Here is a 22207-nt window from a genome sequence, read left to right on the forward strand (position 1 = left end):
GGCAATTTCAAAAATCATTTAATTATTTATTTTAGTGTGTGTGGAAGGCTTTTAATCTGCCTTTAATCTGACCAAATATGGGCTGGGGCAGTTACAGTGTCTGTGCCATACTTGAGATAATACTTGCATAGAGTCCAAGAATGTCCTAACAAGCTCCAAGACCGGCACGCTCTCTGGAATTCCCAATTACAAACACTCAAACTCATTAACTTACAAACAGGGATGTAGTGGTAAAATAAGAGGTAGGTAAACTATGATTTCTGTGATCACGGTAAGGTGGACTGCGGTAATGGTTCCTTGAGTGTTGCATATTGTGAATGTGGATAATACAGTGTAATTTTTGAATGCAAAACGTTACAGTTGGTGAATAAACTCTTTTGAGAAGTGGATAAACTCTAATAAGAGGTGGATAAACTCTATTTCTGAAATTTCAGAGGTGGATAAACTGTGTTTACTTGCGTTTAGCCTCCACTAAATCCCTGCTTACAACTTCAAAACAGTTACAAGTGAAAAGAAGAAAATGTGGCAGACTCAAACTTTAGCACTGGTTTATTACAAACATAACAGTGCCACAATGTACACAAACAACGTATACTGAACAATGTTAAAATTTAACAGTCAGCTAACTATCCACTCTTGATACAGAGTATCGCACTGTCAAACCATGGAAACCACTTGAAGATGAACTACGCACCATAATTAACCAAGATTTAAGCTGCTAAATTATATTTATTTATATAGCTAGGCAACAGTAAGCCACTTTCTTATGTACACAGTGCTCATACGAGTTCAATGACTGAATTATGTACAACTTGTATTGCTTCAGCTGGCAGTGAGCATTATGCATTATGGTTACTGAATGTCACCATGGTTACCTGTAGTCACTAGAGCAGATCTGCTGATCATGGTTACCTGGTACACATATTCACCAGAACACACACGCACGCGCACACACACACACACACACACATGCACGCACAGACACACACACACACACAGTCACATGCACACACACAATGTGTTTTTTCAGTCAAATTATCTGACTGTTTCTGACTCACAGTTCTGTGCACCGTCCTCAGATGAGCAAGACACTTATGCAGCAAAAAGAAAGAAAGTCATAAGCAATAAGGCTACACAATACAGTATTCCAAATAACAAAGTTGTGGTCAAAAACAAAACAGAGATGTCATGTGACAGGGTATTTGTCTTCAGACTGAACTTGGCCAAAGCAGACAAACTGTCAAAACCAGAAATAAAAACACACAAACAAACAAACCAACAATCAAAACCTTAAACCTGTAGGTATGAACACACGGCACCTACTCCAGATTCATCTCAGTAACAGTGTCGAACAGTTAAGATACTGATCAGTTATAAATGTCGAACAGTTAAGATACTGGTCAGTTATAAATCTGAAGCCAGATAAAAGAATGATCAGTTATAAATGTGGAACAGTTAAGAGACTGATCAGTTATAAATTTGAAGCCAGATAAAAGACTGATCAGGTATATGCACTTACAACAGTATCTGTTGTTTTAAAGCTGAGGTGAAGTGCCCTCTGGGTAAAGAGCTCTCCAGTAGTCTGTACGGTAGAGAGAAAGGACTGCCTCTCTGGATCCACCGTTACTTTGGGCTGAGGTTGCCATTCACATAGTCACCCCTGCAAAATAAAAACAAAAGACAAAATGTCCAACTTCAAAAGGCTGACATTGGTTGATGGCATTGCACGGTGAAGTGAAATCCAGGAAACATGAAAGTTATCAGACAGCAGCACTGACCAACGGCTGCCATGGAAACATGAAAGTTATCAGACAGCAGCACTGACCAACGGCTGCCATGGGTACTACTGACAAGACCAGCTCTCAGACTAGTGAACTGTTTCTGTGTGTGTGTGTGTTTGTATCGGGGTGTGCATGTGTGTGTGTCTTAGGGGTGTCATGATTCTCAAAATCCTCGATTTGATTTGATTTAATTTTCGATTTTAAAGAAATAATTCAATTAGATTTTCATTTCATCAGATTTTTTGTTTATGTAAAGCAGATTGAATGACCTCTGTGTATGAAATGCGCTATATAAAGTCGACTTAAACTCGACTCCTAGCTGGCTCGGCGGCACCTTTAAGGCTGGTTAGCGCTTCAGACTTGTAACCGGAGGGTAGTCGGTTCGAACCCCGACCAGTAGGAACGGCTGAAGTGCCCTTGAGCAAGGCACCTAACCCCTCACTGCTCCCCGAGCGCCGCTGTTGTTGCAGGCAGCTCACTGCGTCGGGATTAGTGTGTGCTTCACCTCACTGTGTGTTCACTGTGTGCTGAGTGTGTTTCACTAATTCACGGATTGGGATAAATGCAGAGACCAAATTTCCCTCACGGGATCAAAAGAGTATACAATACAATACAATACAATACAATACTTGACTTGCTACCCACCTCATACGAAACTGAGGTCCTCTCCATCCCCTCTTTCGGCAAACTGGCGGCTGACGTGGTCATAGAAGCCGTCGAAGTCCTGCATTTTGTCCAGCATACTCCTCTCAATAGTCAGGAACAGCGAACTCCCCTGTCCAGAGGTGTAGTCATTGCACGCTTCGATTCTTCTCAAAACAGAAGAGGAGGCCTCCTGCTTCGGGATGCCCAGTTGCATGGCTACACTCAGTTCACAGAGTTTGGACACTTGTGTTAGGATGCCGTTCAGGCCAGTGTTGTGAAGGAAGGCGCCTAAATCACACATATTTTTCTTCTCAAACCGGTACAACGAGTAGAGCACCTGAAGTTCATTTCGCAAAAGAGCAAAGTCAAAAAACCTTCCATAGGTTTCCTTCAGACATCTGAATGCTTCCTCAGGAAATGTTCCATTGTAGGCCGTAAACTTGGAGAAGTCTAGCAATTCGATAAATGCCATCTTTGCCAGGGAATCAAACCGCACTTCTAACTCCGAGGTGAGTGTGTCCAGAACACTGACGTAAAGGCCATGAAAAACCTCCTTAGTCTCTTCTTCCCATTTTCCTTTCTTTGCAGGGCTGTCCACTGGCTCCACAGTCTGAGAGAAAATGGAATCAAAGTCACCATGCATTGCTGTCAGTGCTTCTAGTGTTCTCTTCAAAGCACTCACGTTACATGCTGTTTCCACACTGTTTCTTTGAAGGGCATCTCCAAACTCGTCCATACGAAAGAAGACGGCTGAAAATACCTCCAGCAGAAACTTGAACTTGGGCTCCACAACTTGAGGCAAAAGCTTCAAAGCACGGAAAAAGGAGTCGTTATCCAACACCAGCTCACTGTCTAGGATCTTGTCAAACAACTCGATCACCGATTCGCTGTGCTCCTTCATCGTCTTCACCACATCTGAGATGTTATTCCAAAGAAGAGGCGCTGTGCTTGAGGCGCGCCTTCTAACAATGTTGTCCAGGGCCTCGCTGCGTTGCAGGAATGTGTTTAAGAAGAACGTACTGAGGTCTTGTAAGACTCCCAAAAACAAGCTAGCATCTTTGATAGAGTGGCACGCTTGAGCTACGGCTACACTCGGCTCCAGTGCACACCAATGTACGAAGATGACCCACGGGTACCGTTCCTTCACTTGGGCGACAAGGCCACTGATTTGGCTTGATGTGACGGCTTGTCCACTGTATGACAGAGCAACCAACTTGTCGCCACAGTCCATTTTCTGTAGAAAGGTGAGAACATACTCTGCCAGGGCACTGGCGGTACGTTTCTCCATCGCATCTGTGAACTCCACAAACCTCTCCTGTGCAAGCCCCTCTTTAGTTGCGTATCTCAGGACTGTTGCGATTTGTGTGTCCCATGAGTCATCGGTGGTTTCGTGTAGAATCAAAGACACAAAGTCGGCATCTTTTATTTCTGCTTTGATCTCATCCAGGACCACTTCTTCCACAGATTCCGTCAGCCTGTCCTCGAGGTCATCTGACAAACCTGAGAAGAAGGAGTCAGGGTCTATGTGAGTTGCAAGCCTATCATTGTCCTTCACTAGGGACTTGACAAGTTTGACAAAGGCTGATGAGTCTTCATCATCTTCTTCTTCCGAGTCTTCCTCTTCAAACAGAGGGTTATATTGCCGGCTGCCAAGAATGATGGCCGCCTCAGTCAGTACTTTCAGAATCTGTCTGTGTATGTCCTGTTGCTCCGCAGACAACTCAGCTTGCGTTGACACCGACTGCCTGATGAGACGTTCGTGCTTCAGAGTGTGCAGCTGCATCATGTTACTGATGTGTTGGAAGCTGCTCTCGTGCTGCTCTGAGACCTTGGGTAGGTCAGTCAGATCACAAAACCCTGTGGTCCAGACTAAGCTTTCGGTGGAGAAGAGTAAGCACGGCCAGCAGTAGAGCTGGTTTGATTTGGGACACCCCGTCAGCCATGGTATTCTGCTGTAATGCCACGAATTGAAACGATGAATGCTTTTTTCAACGCACTTTATGAGGTCAAGATCCGGAGTCGGGCGGCCTCGAGCTACAATATCCTTTTTCTCCTCAGGTGACCTCAGCCTGAACGGGCGCAACAACAAAGACTCTATGGGAACTGGGAAGGTGCTTGGAGCATCGTTGGAGGCTGGTTCCAGTTCAGGGCCAGTGTTCAGTGCAGTTTCCTCTCCTCCCTCCTGCTGTGGTATGCTCTGAGGTGCCTGAACATCATCTTGTGATTCTTGTTGTTCCTCTTCTTTCAGGTCCACTTGTTCCACTATCTGACCCAGCAGCGCCACCTGCTGTTCACCACTCAAGCCTGAGGGCAACAGCGCCACCTGCTGTTCACCACTCAAACCTGAGGGCTGAGGACATGGCTGCTCCATTTCAGTATTGAGATTCAGGCAATCCGGCTCTGAAAAAGTGAGAAATCAAATAGATTCACATTCATTCATTTGGCAGACAAGTTTTTCCAAAGTGACTTACAGCAATAGAAAAACATTTGAGTAGAATTCCAGTGATTTTTCACATATATCTTTGTTTTTTGAGGTCACCGAGTACTGTCAGTGCAGAAAAAAAAACCCGAAAACAATCGGTTTTATCTAATTCAAGTTGCTGCAGCCAACAGCTAAAGTAGTAAGGGGCTCCCCCATTGTTTACATGTGTTGAATGGAAGTCGATGGGAGCCGTAAATCGTTAATAGAGGTGACCAAAGAATTTCTCCGGATAGCGTGACTGCGGTAGCCTAGAAATCTAGACGCGCCCCTAGCGTCTAGCCCCAGGGCTAGTCTTGCAACTCTCCGTTGGCTTGTGAGCTCCAGAAATCGAAACTCAATCAGGCCAATGAAATCGTGTATAGAGTCGTTAGGTGGGCTTAACATAATGATTGATGGCAGAGTTGCAATGGTTTGGCTTGAATTCCCTGCTACTTTAAAACAAATAAGATGGATGTTGCTGTTGGCGAACAGTGTGACATGAATTAAGCCTTTATTAAGTTGGCAAACATTTGAACTAGCCAACTAGCTCCGCTGGTGGGAAACGCATGGGACTCATAGCGCTGCCGCTGTCCTATTGCGTGCAGAGGGAATTTGAAAGACAACTGATTATCCCGCCCCTCGGACTGAGCACTGCGAACGGTGAGTGCCCAGACCCTACATTTTAATGTGGATCTGGCTCGTCAGGCTATGACTGCGGTGCTGGTATGGGGACAGTTGGTAAGTGTTCTTTAGTCTTCTCCGGGTTCGCTAACTAGCTTGTTGGTGCTTCGTTTTAAGTGTACAGACCCTAAGCAAGCTACTGACGAGGTTTGGTGCTGTTTTGAACAATATTACTGGATAAAAAAATGCTATTTCGGAAGTGTCATGGCTTCCTGGCTCAAGGCCGCCACAACATAAAGGGGGGAGACCACACCGGAGTATATTAAACGCAAAAATAGTTTATTAAATAAACTATGTACAGAAGTCAGCAAATGTGTTATAGGTTTATTAAATAAACTATGTACAGAAGTCAGCAAATGTGTTATAGGTTTATTAAATAAACTATGTACAGAAGTCAGCAAATGTGTTATAGGTTTATTAAATAAACTATGTACAGAAGTCAGCAAATGTGTTATAGGTTTATTAACTAAACTATGTACATAAGTCAGTAAATGTAAGCCAAAGTAAAACTGTGGTGTATGTCAGCATAATGACATGTAATGCAAAAAGATGTGTCAGTGGGGAGAGCAGCCGCAAGTGTGATGTCGAGCAAGCAAGCCAGCAAGAGGTCTCTCACGGACTGGGAGGTCCAGGTTTTATCCGGCTCCTAATTACGCCACCAATTAGCCACGTCATCAAAACCCTAGAGCTCCCCCTGCAGGCCGAGAGACAAAACACAAAAGAGCAGCCAAAAACTGACAGACCTAGTGATGAACCCAGCACGGTAAAGCTGGAGCATTTAGCTTACTGCCCCTAGCTAATCCACTGTTTGCGATTTGGGGCAGGCCAAGATCTGTAGTTGTTGATGAACGAAAATTACCGTCTCCACAGCTTATGTGATGTGTTTTAATGCAGAAAAACACCCTTGGGTTAGCCTGGCGAGCCAGACCCACATTATAATGTAGGGTCTGGGCACTCACCGTTCGCAGTGCTCAGTCCGAGGGGTGGGATAATCAGTTGTCTTTCAAATGCCCTCTGCACGCAATAGGATATTTGTTTTCAAGTAGCAGGGAATTCAAGCCAAGCCGTTGCAACTCTGCCATCAATCATTATGTTAAGCCCACCAAACGACTCTATACACGATTTCAATGCCCTGATTAAGTTTCGATTTCTGGAGCTCACAAGCCAACGGAGAGTTGCTAGACTAGCCCTGGCAGCAAATGCTGCCGCTAGGGGCGCGTCTAGATTTCTAGGCTACCCTTGGGTCAATTTTTCACTGGAATTACACTTTAAGTATCGATACTAATGAAATTAGGTATTGTGACATTTTCAATTTCAGGCTATTGTGATAATTGTAGTATCGGTGGTTTTCATGTTGTAGTTTTTCCCCCCATTTCACCGTGTGTTGTCTGGTTGACTATGAAAAAATAGGCTAGAATAATTAAATTTCAGACCTTCGTTCAAAAAAATTAAGACTTGAGCAACGGAATATAAGACTTTTTTAAGCCTTAATTTAGGAACATGACATTTAAGACCTTTTTAAGACTTTTAAGACCCTGCAACTACCCTGTATTAAAAAGCAGAGATCTCAAATATTCTATTTTAATCTACAGCAAAAGTCCGTAGTGAAGAAACTTTCTTAGAAAAATCATTATCTTATAGAAGACTGCATTCAGTAAGTGTAATAGCCTACTTGAGGAGAGTTGAGTTCGTATCGTACCCCCCCCCCCCCCCCCCCCCACACACACACACACACACCCTTTTCGCGGGAGTGGGTCCTCACAGCCGTTTTTGGCCCCAGTTCTCCTAAATCCGTAACACCCACAGCAGGCACTGGTTACAGACCAATCTCACCGTTCAAAGACAAAACCATGCTTTCATTGAACAACTGCAGCGACTTTGGTCACGCTAGCAGCCGTGAACGTAGGCTACCGTTGTTGCACATTTGCAGGTTCAGCGATAAAGCGAAGAGGAAACGCAGGCCTAGACATCAACCAACCGTTAAAATAATTATGACTAGTTAAACCAAAGATCCTTCGCTTCAACCCACTCTGGTTTAACTGCATAACCAGCGCAGAAGGGACACCCTTGCCCGTCCATTCCACGCCCTTTAGCATAGCCTTTTTTTCTGACGTTAGAAGGTTAAAGTTGGTAGCTTCCCGCAACCACGCTGAGTTTCGCAGTTGGATGTCGCAGCCAAAAACGTTCTGATGATATGCAGGGGATCAAACAAACCTTAAATCGCTGGTGTTGGTCAGAAAATGCTATTTTCTTCGCGCTTGGTCGGTTTCCACATAAAAACGTAGCATTCAAGGTGTAAGGATTCTGAAGTTAAGTCTTCTTCTCGTTATGAAGTGATTTGCATAGGACCGACCCAAGGCACGCCGTCTAGTGGTGTGTGTGCGTGTGTTCATTGCTCACGGATCCAAGTAAATCCACTGATCTCTTGAGTGTTAAAAATTCAATTCATTCTAAATTCTCAAAAGTAATTCCAAATGCACATAGCTGTAGCCTACATATCTGTCTATATTGTTCATACTGAATATCCACATTTATTCTGTTTTTCTTATAATATATTCTGTTAATGCACTGTTATAACAAGGCCTAGCCTACTATTCTAATGTTACTGCTACTACATATAATCTGTACATGTTGTTCATACATTGTTACATCATATCTATTTCTGCTCTTATAAGGTAATGCACTGCACATATTTATATTTAAATATTATATTTATATTTCATTTATATTACTCTAAACCACCTTCTGTAAACCAACTGTACACTACTGTCTACACTGCACTATATTTATTGTCCTGTCTATGCACCACCTGTCTATACTTTGTATATCACATTGCACTTTTCTGCTTTCTTTGCACGTCTGGTTAGACACAAACTGCATTTCGCTGTCTTTGTACTTGTACTCTGCACAATGACAATAAAGTTGAATCCAATCTAAAAAAAAGAAAACAAAATCTAAAGTTGCCCATAATATATCCCAGATAGCAAGAGGCTGGCGGACCGCTGTCGGCCCATTGAGGGCATAGCTGGCGGACCGCTGTCGGCCCATTGAGGGCATAGCTGGCGGACCACTGTCAGTCTATTGAGGGCATAGCTGGCGGCCCATTGAGGGCATAGCTGGCGGACCGCTGTCGGTCCATTGAGGGCATAGCTGGCGGACCACTGTCGGTCCATTGAGGGCATAGCTGTCGGTCCGCTGGCATTGCTCATCAGTTCTCTGGTGGTCTGCTGGGTTGCAGACAAATTGCAAATGAGTGTCTACTTGATCCCAAATTCTCTTCAATGCAAAACTCCAAAAAAAAGTTTTCCAACTTTACATTTATTTTATTTAGTAGACACATTTATCCATACAAATTTACTGTATAGGACTACTACACATATGGGTCTATACTTTTAAATGGTACTATTGTCGTACTGAACTCACGCTAAACTCACGCTCTGCTTTTGCTAAATAACTTTGGAATTTATCACTTGAGCATTTGAATTTGTTCGCAATAGTGTAGCCAGCTCACTCAGATGTTGATGGAGTGAAGTAAAGCAACATTGACATTGACGCATAAACAGACTAGTGGTGACCATGTACCATCCACGATGCATCATTTCAGACACTGCATAAACAGTAAACAACAGATTGCTTACATGGGCATCCCTGTATATGTGTGTGTGTGTGTGTGTGTGTGTGTGTGTGTGTGTGTGTGTGTGTGTGTGTGTGTGTGTGTGTGTGTGTGTGTGTGTGTGTGTGTGTGTGTGTGTGTGTGTGTGTGTGTGTGTGTGTGTGTGTGTGTGTGTGTGTGTGTGTGTGTGTGTGTGTGTGTGTGTGTGTGTGTGTGTGTTAATGACTATATCCTTGTTGGCCATCTTTGTAGACATAAAAGGCAACAGGTGTCAGAAATGGTGACATACTTGGGGAGTGGGTTTGATGACATACACACAGGGGAAGTTCACTCAGAATAAAGCGGTAAATCCTGAAAGAGCCCAAGCTAAACAAAGCCACAGAGCTCATTTATTTAGTGTGTGGCCTCTCTCTGTAAGTTAACTGAACTAGGTTTGTCACAAAAAAATATTTGAAATACCCTCCTGAATGGGCACCTGATCAGGGTGAGATGTAACCTAACTCTTTTGGTCACCTTGTGTGTCCTTCCTGCTAAAGAGTGTGGCTTCCTAATGCCCCCTTTTGCTAAAGAGTCTGGCCTCCATGTGGGTCCTTCCGGCTAAAGAGAGTGGTCTCCTAATGTGTCCTGAAGAGAGTGGCCTCCTTATGTGTCCTTACTGCTAAAGAGTGGCCTCCTTATGCGTCCTTACTGCTAAAGAGTGTGGCCACCTTATGTGTCCTTCCTGCTAAAGAGTCTGGCCTCCATGTGGGTCCTTCCTGCTAAAGAGAGTGGCCTCCTTACGTGTCCTTCCTGCTAAAGAGTGTGGCCTCCTAATGTGTCCTAAAGAGTGTGGCCTCCTAATGTGTCCTAAAGAGTGTGGCCTCCTTACGTGTCCTTCCTGCTAAAGAGTGGCCTCCTTGTGGGTCCTTCCTGCTAAAGAGAGTGGCCTCCTTATGTGTCCTAAAGAGTGTGGCCTCCTAATGTGTCCTGAAGAGAGTGGCCTCCTTATGTGTCCTAAAGAGTGTGGCCTCCTTACTGTATGTGTCCTTCCTGCTAAAGAGTGTGGCCACCTTATGTGTCCTTCCTGCTAAAGAGTGTGGCCTCCTTACGTGTCCTTCCTGCTAAAGAGTGTGGCCTCCTAATGTGTCCTAAAGAGTGTGGCATCCTTGTGGGTCCTTCCTGCTAAAGAGTGGCCTCCTTATGTGTCCTAAAGAGTTTGGCCTCCTAATGTGTCCTGAAAAGTGTGGCCTCCTAATGAGTCCTGAAGAGTGTGGCCTCCTTATGTGTCCTGAAGAGAGTGGCCTCCTAATGAAGAGTGTGGCCTCCTTATGTGTCCTTCCTGCTAAAGAGTGTGGCCACCTTATGTGTCCTTACTGCTAAAGAGTGTGGCCTCCATATGTGTCCTTCCTGCTAAAGAGTGTGGCATCCTTATACGTCCTTTCTGCAGTGAGTCATCCTTTTTGATGCCGTTTGAACAAGTTCAAGCTGACTGAAAGCTCCTGAGCCGACACTCACTCGGTTTCCTCTCGTGCTTCTTCGGCGAGCGGGAGTAGGCACGCGCGTCTTCGCCGTCTCGAGCGAGCGCCGTCAGGGTGGCAGCGGTGCGCCGTGAGGCCGCTCCGACGCGTGAACGCCCGTCCGCACCGCTGGCACGGGAAGGGCTTCTCGCCCGTGTGCACGCGCTGGTGTCGGGAGAGGGTCGCGCGGAACGCGAACGCCTTGCCGCACCTCAAACACGAGTAAGGCCTCTCCCCGGTGTGGACCCGCTGGTGAAGGCGCAGGCTGTTTGCCACCGCGAAGCTCTTGCCGCACTGCGAACACTCGTAGGGCCTCTCCTCGCTGTGCGTGCGCTTGTGACGACGCAGGTAACTCGCCTGCGCAAACGTCTTGCGGCACTGCAAGCACGCGTAAGGCTTCTCCCCGCTGTGCGACTTCTGGTGATCGCGGAGCTTCGACAGGGAACTGAAGGTCTTGCCGCAGTCCGAGCACAGAAGCAGCTTCTCTCTGTTGCGCGTGTGTTCGTGACAGCGTTCGTGACAGCGTAGGTACCCCGCGCTTGTGAAGGTCTTGTCGCACTTTGAACACGCGTAAGGCTTCTTCTTCTTCGCGCCGTGGAGCATCTGGTGAACGCGCAGGCTTTTTGCCAACGCGAAGCTCTTGGTGTGCGTGCCCTCGTGGCCACGCAGGCCCGCCGCCTGCGTGAAGGTCTTGCCGCACTGCGTGCACGCAAACGGCTTCTCCCCGCTGTGTATCCTCTGGTGACTGAGAAGCGACGACAGGTAACTGAAGGTCTTGCCGCAGTCCGAGCACAGAAACGGCTTCTCTCTGGTGCCGTCGTGCGTGCGTTCGTGACTGCGCAGGCTCCCGGCGATGGCGAAGGTCTTGTCGCACTGCTTGCACGCGTACGGCCTCTCCCCGCTGTGTAGCCTCTGGTGAATGCGGAGCGCCGACGGAGAGGCAAAGGCCGTGCCGCAGTCGGGACACCCGTACGGCGCGAAGAGCTCCCGGCAGCGCGGGCAACTGCAGGGCTTGTCGCCGGCGTGCGCCACTTTCCTGTGCTCCCTGAGGCTCGACTTCAGCACGAACGCCCGTTCGCAGCGGCAGCAGCGGTAGCGGCCACTGCTGCTGCCGTGCGCCTCGTTGAGGTGCGCCTCGAGCTGATAGGGGCGCGAGAATTTCTCACTGTCGCACTGGCCGCAGCGGAAGTGCCGCATCTCCCGGCGCGCGTGGAAGCACAGGTGCAGCTTCAGGTAGGTGAGCCGGGCGAACGCCTTCCCGCACTTGGGGCACTTGTGACGCTTCCTCTCCAAGGAGGTGAGTCGCGTGGGCGGCGGGAAGATCTCCTGACAGGTAGCGCAGCGGCAGGGCACCGCCGTCCCCTGGTCGCCCGGGGCGACGTGCGTGCTCTTGTGCCTCTTCAGCGTCCCCTTGCAGCGGAAGGACCGGCCGCACTGGCAGCAGCTGAACGGCTTCTCGCCCGTGTGCGTGAGCTGGTGCTTGGCGAGCGAGGACGGACGCAGGAAGGCGGCGGGACACTGCGGGCAGGGGTACGGCTTCGCTCCGTGGCTCCTCTGATGGTCCCTGAGGGGCGTGGCGCCGCTGAACACCTTCCCGCAATCGGAGCACACGTGCTGCGAGCCTTCCAGATGTTTCCCGCGGTGGTACTTGATGCACGTGGTGCGACTAAACACCTTCAAAAGAACAAACAAAACAAAAAACAGTACAAATTACGTGATAAGCATAATCAAATTCCATAAACAAAAACAATAAAAGGTATCCTTTTAAGTAAGTACTGCAATATTAACCATTTTTTTTATCAAAATCACATTTTGAAGTAATGCAATTAGCTAATCACAAAGTTTGTAAATAATTGTCTGTAATAATAATTGTTGTAAATAATCTCAATCTGTCCCAACAGTTAATCTTGTCATATCATACCATACCACATAACCCCTTGTCACTCCGATTAAATTGAAACTTGATTTTAAATTAAATCGCAAATCACAATCGCAATATAAGTCATAAAAATATAATTTTATCCAAATTGTGCAGCACTACTTTTAAGATAAACAATCCATTAATACCTTGATAACAGTAATTATAACACACTAACAGTAACTAACTAACAGTAACACACTAGTATAAATTATTAATATACCTTGATATCAATAAAAAACGACACACTAATATATTAATATACCTTGATAACAGTAAATAACGACACACTAATATTAATATACCACGATAAGAGTAGTTATAAAGACACACTAATATATCACGATAACAGTAATTATAATGACACACTACTATATTAATATACCACGATAACAGTAGTTATAACGACACCCTAATATATTAATATACCACGATAACAGTAATTATAAAGACACCCTAATATATTAATATACCACGATAACAGCAATTATAACAACACACTAATATATTAATATCTCACTATAACAGTAATTATAACGACACAAACTAATATAGTAATATGTAAGGGATAATGTATAGAACGCCGGTCATTATCGAGAAATATGTCCCGACAGGACGAACCGGACCCCGACGCGCAGCGGAGGGGTCTTGTTCCGCCCTGAAGGGACCTATTTACATAGCCTAGGCTATAGCCTATTTGTTACCGTTTCATCATAGCTTTTGCTGAAAATCAAATAGTTAATATTTGATAATAATTGGGGCAGCCGTGGCCTACTGGTTAGCGCTTCGGACTTGTAACCGGAGGGTTGCCGGTTCCAACCCCGACCAGTAGGCACGGCTTAGCAAGGCACCTAACCCCTCACTGCTCCCCGAGCGCCGCTGTTGTTAGCTTACTGCGCCGGGATTAGTGTGTGCTTCACCTCACGGTGTGTTCACTGTGTGCTGAGTATGTTTTACTAATTCACGGATTGGGATAAATGCAGAGACCAAATTTCCCTCACGGGATCAAAAGAGTATATATACTTATACATATATACTTAATTAATAAAGTAAATAAATCTTGATAACAGTAACAGTAAATAAATAATTCTTGATAACAGTAACTATAACAACACACTAATATATTAATATACCTAGATAACAACAGTAATTATAACGACACACTAATATATTAGATAGATAGATAGATAGATACAGTAGATAGATAGTTTATTGATCCCCAGGGGAAATTCAAGATTATTAACATGTATGATTATATTAACATACCTTGGCGCAGTGTGGACATTGCGTGGGTGCGACGTTGTTCATGTGATCCTGATGTATTCGCAGGTTTTTCTGGCAGGTGAAGGGCTTCTCGCACTGCGCGCACTCGTAGGTCTTGCGAACGTGCGACTTCAGGTGGTGGGTCAGGTGGGCCTCGATCGCGAAGGACCGGTCACACTCGGGGCACTGGAGGAGACCTTCGCCCGTGTGCAGCCTTCGGTGTCTCCGTAGCGACGCAGGCTGCAGGAAGCTCTTGTCGCAGTCCGGGCACTCGTAAGGCCTGGGTTTGCTCTGCCGCGTCGCGCTTTCATCGTCTGCTGAAACAAGACAGAGAGGAGAGGAGGGTGTGTGAGCATGCATCTGAGAGGAGAGGAGAGGAGAGAGGAGAGGAGAGGAGAGGAGAGGAGAGGAGAGGAGAGGAGAGTGTGTGAGCAGTCATCTGAGAGGAGAGGAGAGGAGAGGAGAGTGTGTGAGCAGTCATCTGAGAGGAGAGGAGAGGAGAGGAGAGTGTGTGAGCAGCCATCTGAGAGGAGAGGAGAGGAGAGTGTGTGAGCAGGCATCTGAGAGGAGAGGAGAGTGTGTGAGCAGCCATCTGAGAGGAGAGGAGAGTGTGTGAGCAGTCATCTGAGAGGAGAGGAGAGTGTGTGAGCAGCCATCTGAGAGGAGAGGAGAGGAGAGGAGAGTGTGTGAGCAGTCATCTGAGAGGAGAGGAGAGTGTGTGAGCAGCCATCTGAGAGGAGAGGAGAGGAGAGTGTGTGAGAAGGCATCTGAGAGGAGAGGAGAGGAGAGGAGAGTGTGTGAGCAGTCATCTGAGAGGAGAGGAGAGGAGAGTGTGTGAGCAGGCATCTGAGAGGAGAGGAGAGGAGAGGAGAGGAGAGTGTGTGAGCAGGCATCTGAGAGGAGAGGAGAGGAGAGTGTGTGAGCAGGCATCTGAGAGGAGAGGAGAGGAGAGGAGAGGAGAGTGTGTGAGCATCTGAACACTCAACACTGAGAGGAGAGGAGAGGAGAGTGTGTGAGCAGGCATCTGAGAGGAGAGGAGAGGAGAGGAGAGAGGAGAGGAGAGGAGAGGAGAGGAGAGGAGAGGAGAGGAGAGGAGAGGAGAGTGTGTGAGCATCTGAACACTCAACACTGAGAGGACAGAAGGGTTTGTGAGTAGGAGAGCACTGAGAGGAGGCTGTGTGAGCAGATAAAATATGTTACTGTGGTTACGGTCTGGTGGAACACATTTAATTAAATATGTTACGGCTCCAAGAATGACACTGTGGTCTGGTGGAACACATTTAATTAAATATGTTACGGCTCCAAGAATGACACTGTGGTCTGGTGGAACACATTTAATTAAATATGTTACGGCTCCAAGAATGACACTGTGGTCTGGTGGAACACATTTAATTAAAAGTCTGTTGGGAATACAAAAAGATGTGACAGTTCATCAGCGCTCTTCTACACACATAACTTACTCGACAACTCTTGTTCTGTCGTCAGTTATTTACACATTACTATTACTAAGTATCATAACCTATAGTTCATGTATAACCCAATCACACATTTGGTTTCAGAAGAACATTGTAACATATATTAGTTTAATATGCAATTAAATTCCATGTCTCGCATAAGCAGTAATAATGTAACATATTATACAATTATACCACCAACAATCAGTTATACAATCAATAAGGCAACTGAACACTCAACACTGAGACACTTTTTCGGTTGGAGGGAGTAACTCATGCTTACACATTCACAATCAGTTGCGATTAACATGGCAAACGGCACCTTTAAGAATTACCTGCGGGCGCGTGCGTCCTCAGGTGGTTGGCCAGGTGAGCCTCACGCGTGAAGGTCCTGTCGCAATGGGGACATGGGTGGAGGTTTTCTCCGGTGTGCAGCCTCAGATGCGTCCGCAGCGACGCCAGGTATTTGAAGCGCTTGCCACACTCTGGGCACGCAAGGAGCAAGAGGCTCCTCCTTGAGCCGTCTACATCATCTGCTGCTGCTGCTGCTGCTGCTGGTGCTGGTGCTGGTGGTGCTGCTGCTGCTGCTGCTGCTGCGTCATGGCTGTTCTGGTCTGCAAAAACCAGGAGGAGTCTGTGAACAGAACTATCTCACATGGGAAATAAACAAGCCCTTAAAGGTGTGGGTTTTTTAACTCTAACATAAGATTCTAAAATTCTATGTTGAATTCAATGAACCCAGATATTCTTTAGAACATTAATTTTTCAACATTCCTGTCACATAGGTGTGACGGTACTTTAAGGGTTAACACTTTGAGGAGTTTAGTCATGTCAATCTAGAATTTCATCATACAGATCTGGAATTTAGAACAGGTTAATTTGTTTGTTAGCTTATGTCTTAATGTCGATCTCTTTGAGTCGCAATCTGCATGACAAAAGTAAAGACTTACTTCCACAAATGTCCTTACTTAGGCTACTTACAAACTAAAATGCACTCAATCCTTGAACATTCTCTGTATTTCTAGTGCAAGATCAATTCAGATACAGGCACAAGCAATGAAACACATGCATTCAGAATATAACAACAAATAGGCTATGTGATTGGTAGGACAAGACTGCTTTTCAAAAATAATTGTGATGCTTACATTGATTTAATTGATCTTCAATGTCTTCAGTCTTAATTATTATAATTTTTACTGTTGACTCTTCTAGTTCTTCTTTGGTTGGCATCGTCTCTTCATCACCACCAGGCTGTGTTGGATCATAGCATGTTGTTGTCCGCGTGTCGATCAGTTCACTTTTCACGTCCTCCTCCTCCTTCTCCCCAGTCGTAGGCCTACACAGACCCAGATTCGGTTCATAACTCGCGCTGAATTTTTCTTCACCTACATCATAGTGTTTTGCCATGTGCACTAGAATACGTGACTTATCCTACAAGCTCTACAACTTTGAAAGATGATAGTTGATGTATTTCCCATCAAACAGCTCTTCCTTCTTCAGATGCATTTCCAAATGAATTGAAGTGTTTGCATAGGCCTACGTAGCCTGCTAAGAGCGGACGAACGACAGACATGAGGTAGGCTAAACACGTCTCAACTGGATCGTAGCATATATTTTACTGTCCATGCATTGATCGCACACATTTCCGCGTACAGCAACTCGTTGTCTATGGTCTAGGGTTGGGATGTCTTCTTCTTCTTCTTCTTCTTCTTCTTCTTCTTCTTCTTCTTCTTCTTCTTCTTCTTCTTCTTCTTCTTCTTCTTCTTCTTCTTCTTCTTCTTCTTCTTGTTTTTATGGCGGTTGGCAAACAACGTCTGGTTGCATTACCGCCACCTTCTGAAATGGAGTGTGGGTCTGAATAAAATATTTCCCTACACTTAAATCATCTTTATTAAACCTGTTCTTCTAAAAACGGAAAAGAAAAACCCAAACAAAAATCACCAGAATTCCTTAGCAAACTATCCCTTACTTTCAAAGGTATCTCTTCATCTTCTAGCTGCTGGATTAACTGTTGCCTCTCATTATTATATCTAGTACATTCTTCAATAGCATGCTATGGTATCCTGTGTGTTACATACACTACACCTCCCATCAGCATGTTTTTTCATTAAAAACAATGTACTGTTTAACCCTGTGTGCCCAAATCTCATTCTTGAAATTATGTTCTCCTCCTGTGTATTTCTGCAAGTACGTCTACTCCCCCCCACTCCTACCAGTCATTATCCCACAATACTTGCCACTTCTCCTTTATCTTTCCTTTAATGATTGATTTCACCTCAGCTTTACTATACTTAATGTTTAAACTTATATACTCCATTTCTGTTGCCTTTTTTGCATACTTATCAGCCAACTCATTCCCTGTTACTCCTTTATGGGCAGGAACCCATACAAGTCCAACATTGACTCCAGTTTTAATTAATGTACTAGCCATTTGGACAATTTCTATAACAATGTCTTGTCTAGATTGTGAATTTATGTTCTGAATACTTATCAGAGCTGACGCTGAGTCTGAAGCAATTACTAAACTTCTTGGCCTGTAACTCTCAGCCCAAGAGAGCGCCATTAAAATAGCAATTAGTTCTGCTGTATAGACTGTTAATTATCATTAATTTCTTTTTTGTGTTACTACTTTTAATTTTGGAATAACAAAAGCCACCCCCACTCTCACATCCCTTTTGGACCCATCTGTGTACAGTATAATCCTATCCCCATATCTTTCACTTAAATACCCCTGCACCACTTTACTATCTATATCCCCATTCTTAGCTTCTGCCAAGAGACTGAGATCAACTATGGTTGGGATGGTCGGAGCATGTCCAATAAAAGAGACTGAGATCAACTATGGTTGGGACGGTCGGAGCATGTCCAACAAAAGAGACTGAGATCAACTATGGTTGGGATGGTCGGAGCAACAGTAGCTGGGAAGTCGAACTATTTGAATGTGCTGTGTTGTGTCTGAATTCACATTCATTCACATTTGAATGTGCTGTGTTGTGTCTGAATTCACGCCTTTCTTTAAAATGATTATTTGGAGGCAGTTTCACCAGTTGGCCACAGCGTATTTTACTGTCTCTGTGTATGTGCTATATAAATAAACTTGACTTGACTTGACTTGACAGACACACACATACATATATTCATTAGTTTACAAATGAATGGACATCACAACCTGACACGATGCCAGGACTTCAGATTTGGACCTTTGAGCCAAAGTTAATTTAGTTGATTGCGTTTACCTGCTTAAACTGGGACCCACTTGGTCTTCATGAACACCTTATTTGCACATCAGTAGTCATCTGCGAATACATGTTTTCATTGGGTTCACACATTTCTCACACGCTTTTGCAAAACAGTTCATACAAATGTCATTCAAAGACCCCAAACTCTGGTTTCCCAGTGCTAAACAAAAGGAAAACATCTTTTCACAGGTGGTATATATTCCCTGCATAAGTCTGAATCTCTGATACACCTGTGTGAAACTCCTTTGCACAATTCTTCAATCAGCAATCATTCATTATCCATAAGAGATACCATGTCTGTTCTGTGTTGCTATAGGCTAGGCCAGGGGTTCCCAAACTTTTCCATGACAAGGCCCCCCAAATACCACTAGGTTCTGGCCAAGGACCCCCTTGATGTGCTATTAAACCCATCGACAATACTACGGCAAATGTAAAAATACATTAAGCTAATCCTAATAATTATTTTAGCCACAAGCACTTCGCGATGGAGCATACAGGGTGTAAAAATTGCATTTGGGGCTTTCTGCTATATGAGAGTTATCACTCTACTATTATTCCCAGTTATTATCATGGGAAATATAATGTTCAGATATGTGACAAATTATTATAATGGCATTGTATAACAAGCATTTTTCTTTCCAACTTGCTGAGGCCCCCCTGGCACCCCCTCACGGCCTCCCAGGGGGCCCCGGCCCCCACTTTGAAAACCACTGGCCTAATATATTATATATAATATTCAGTAAATTTAGAGAAATTATTGTATAGCCTTAGCCTAGAAATCTAGACGCGCCCCTAGCGGCAGCAAATTACATTTGCTGCCAGGGCTAGTCTAGCAACTCTCCGTTGACTTGTGAGCTCTAGAAATCGAAACTAAATCTGGCATTGAAATTGTGTATAGAGTCATTTGGTGGGCTTAACATAATGATTGATGGCAGAGTTGCAACGGTTTGGCTTGAATTCCCTGCTACTTGAAAACAAATATCCTATTGCGTCCTATTGCGTGCAGAGGGAATTTGAAAGACAACTGATTATCCCGACCCTTGGACTGAGCACTGCGAACGGTGAGTGCCCAGACCCTACATTATAATGTGGGTCTGGCTCGCCAGGCTAGTATAGCCTATTTTGGTGAGGAAAACATTTTGGGTGTTTACATGTTGAGACATGGGTGTTTTGAAAACGTGATGTCAGAGTTGACACAAGCATCAAAGCGAACGAGAAAAATTGTAATTCTCCAGCCCAGGAAGAGTATAAAAATAGCAGGGCATAATATAGCCAGTAGAGGGAGCTATTACACAGATGATGTAACACAACATTTGGCACAGGTATAATTTGGTTTGAATGAGGTGAAATTGTGTAGATGTTATAGATATGGATGTTATAGATATTTTATAGATATGGAAACTGCATGCAAAAGTCATAGGGAGATGAAGTATAATTACAGTGAGAGAAATCTGTCTGTCTGTCTTTCTTTCTTTCATTTGATTCTAGCATGGAGGAGGCTTTCTACACCGAGGTAGTTAAATATCAACCACTCCTAAACACCATCTCAGAGCTAGGCTATAGGTGCAGACTACTTGTTTTCATATTTGGTAGCCTAGGACACGTACAGGTGTAAGAGGGCTGCAACAACTTGGGATGGCCAAAAAAAAAGGGCTAAACAGCTGCCACGTACAGTGCCATCTCTGCTACAGTTTTTTTTTTTTTTACAATCACTTTGTTGCTTTGTTACTATTATCAGAACCTTGATGTCATTGTTCACAACTGTATTGGCAGCCGCCACATATGGCGTTGCTACCCTGAGAACTGAGTATTGTGCTTGTTGAGTGATATTGTGAAGACCTGGTGCATGCCACTGGTCCATGGGTTTGTGTATGTATTGCATTGCATTCTTACAGTTTTTCTCGATCGTTTTGATGCTTGTGTCAACTCTGGCATCACATTCTCAAAACTGTTAAAACCCGTGTCTGAACAAAAGCACTCTGGCCAAAATGACACATTTTGCTTGCAAAAGGCTGTTACTCTCTCAAAACACTTCAAACATGCAGCAAAAGCAAATCTTGCCTTCAAACAACACATCCTGTCGTCACATCACTGTGTGATTTCAATCGATCATTAGACACTGGACAACAAAACTCAAAATGAGCATTTTTGCTATGTCTGTTCCATTTCTTTCTCATTTTTCTGGTATCAGAAAAAAACGAAAATACTAAATGTAGGCCCTACTGAATAAAAAATAATTGTATTCATTCCTCCCAAGATGTAACTGTCATTGACATGTAAGATTTACAGTAAGCACCTACACAAGACAAATTTCATTGAACTACAACTTTTTCACCAAAACAGACCTACAGTAAACACCTTTTGTACTGTTTTCTTCACCAAATAGGCTATACAATAATTTCTCTAAATGTGCCTTAGATCCAAATAGCAACACAGAACAGACATGGCATCTGTTATGGATAATGACTGATTGCTGATTGAAGAATTGTTCAAAGAGTTTCACACAGGTGTATCAGAGATTCAGACTTATGCAAGGAATCTATACCACCTGTGAAAAGATGTTTTCCTTTTGTTTAGCACTGGGAAACCAATAGATTGAGGACTTTGAATGACATCTGTGTTAACTGTTTTGCAAAAGGGTGTGAGATATGTGTGAACCCAATGAAAACGTATAAACACATTTGCAAGAGATGACTTCTGCTGTGCAAAGAAAGTGTTCATGAAGACCAAGTGGATCCCAGTTTCTTTAAAAAGGTCAAAGCCATCGAGAAAAACTGTAATATTTTTGTGTCCCTGTACCATTTTCTTCATGTTGACATAAATAAATGGTTAAAGTGTGTTTGTGTGTGGAGCGTATGTGTGTACAGTATGTGTATGTGTGTGTGTGTGTGTGTGTGTGGGGGCGTTTGTGTGTCGGGGGAGTTTGTGTGTGGGGGGCGTATGTGCGTGTGTGTGTGTGTGTGGTGGTGGTATGTGTGTGTGTGTGGGGGCGTTTGTGTGTGGGGGGCGTATGTGCGTGTGTGTGTGTGTGTGGGGGGGGGGTGTGTTTGACATGGTGAGAGAGACCACACAAGCTTTAGATAAACAAAGTGGAAGGTGAACACCGTCTCTGTGTCTCTCCAACTACAGACCCTCTCAATCTGTTCCTAGAGGGTTTCAAATCCAACACAGATACTTTGAAATCAAAATATATCGGATGTTAGCATAATGCTCTACAAAATGTCAACTTTAAAACTTGTTTTTTCAACTTACCCACTTGCCACCAGAATTGCCTTAGCAAACCACATGTTTTGTTTGTACAGTTGAAAGGGTCAATAGAAAGAGTGTTCCTAGAGGGTTACCGGTTGCAGCGTTCAAAACCAACGCAGATACTTTGAAATAAAAATAAATCGGATGTTAGCGTAGTGCTCTACAAAATGTCAACTTTGAAACTTTTTTTAAAAAATACTTGTTTCCCAACTTACCAGTAGCTCAATGTTTTTTTTTTTTCTGTGCCACCAGAAATGCCTTAGGAACGCACATGTTTGTTTGTGCAGTTAAAAGGGTCAATAGAAAGAGTGGGCAGTGAACTGCCTTAGCAGTCAGTACAGGTCTAACCACTCTCAAACTGGATGGAAAACATGCATGTTGTCTTTATTTACATCTTAGTTTACTGT

At 44.4% G+C, this 22207-nt stretch overlaps 2 protein-coding genes across 3 annotated transcripts; both read right to left on the reverse strand.

Moving 5' to 3' along the window:
- Window positions 1–531: 531 nt before the first annotated feature.
- Window positions 532–4952, reverse strand: LOC143135906 (uncharacterized). The gene is made up of 2 exons (XM_076296266.1): window positions 2427–4952; window positions 532–1660 (listed from the first exon to the last, which is right to left on the reverse strand). The coding sequence occupies exon 1, from the start codon at window positions 4795–4797 to the stop codon at window positions 2428–2430; it is 2370 nt and encodes a 789-aa protein (XP_076152381.1). The 5' UTR covers window positions 4798–4952; the 3' UTR covers window positions 532–1660; window position 2427.
- A 4365-nt stretch (window positions 4953–9317) lies between these two features.
- Window positions 9318–17001, reverse strand: LOC143135877 (uncharacterized). 2 transcript variants are annotated; one of them, XM_076296225.1, is made up of 4 exons: window positions 16458–17001; window positions 15648–15926; window positions 13862–14172; window positions 9318–12351 (listed from the first exon to the last, which is right to left on the reverse strand). In XM_076296225.1, exons 1-4 carry the CDS (start codon window positions 16717–16719, stop codon window positions 10672–10674), a joined length of 2532 nt encoding a protein of 843 aa, XP_076152340.1. In that variant the 5' UTR covers window positions 16720–17001; the 3' UTR covers window positions 9318–10671. The 2 variants fall into 2 exon arrangements, with proteins under 2 accessions (XP_076152340.1, XP_076152337.1); XM_076296222.1 differs by having other exon boundaries at window positions 13862–14175.
- Between the last annotated feature and the right edge of the window lie 5206 nt (window positions 17002–22207).

The sequence above is a fragment of the Alosa pseudoharengus genome, unplaced genomic scaffold (genome assembly GCF_046254945.1).
Source record: "Alosa pseudoharengus isolate Yale_2024_CS ecotype anadromous, Long Island Sound unplaced genomic scaffold, YU_APseudo_1.1 YU_APseudo_1.1_scf_1, whole genome shotgun sequence".
In the NCBI taxonomy this organism is placed as follows: domain Eukaryota; kingdom Metazoa; phylum Chordata; class Actinopteri; order Clupeiformes; family Clupeidae; genus Alosa; species Alosa pseudoharengus.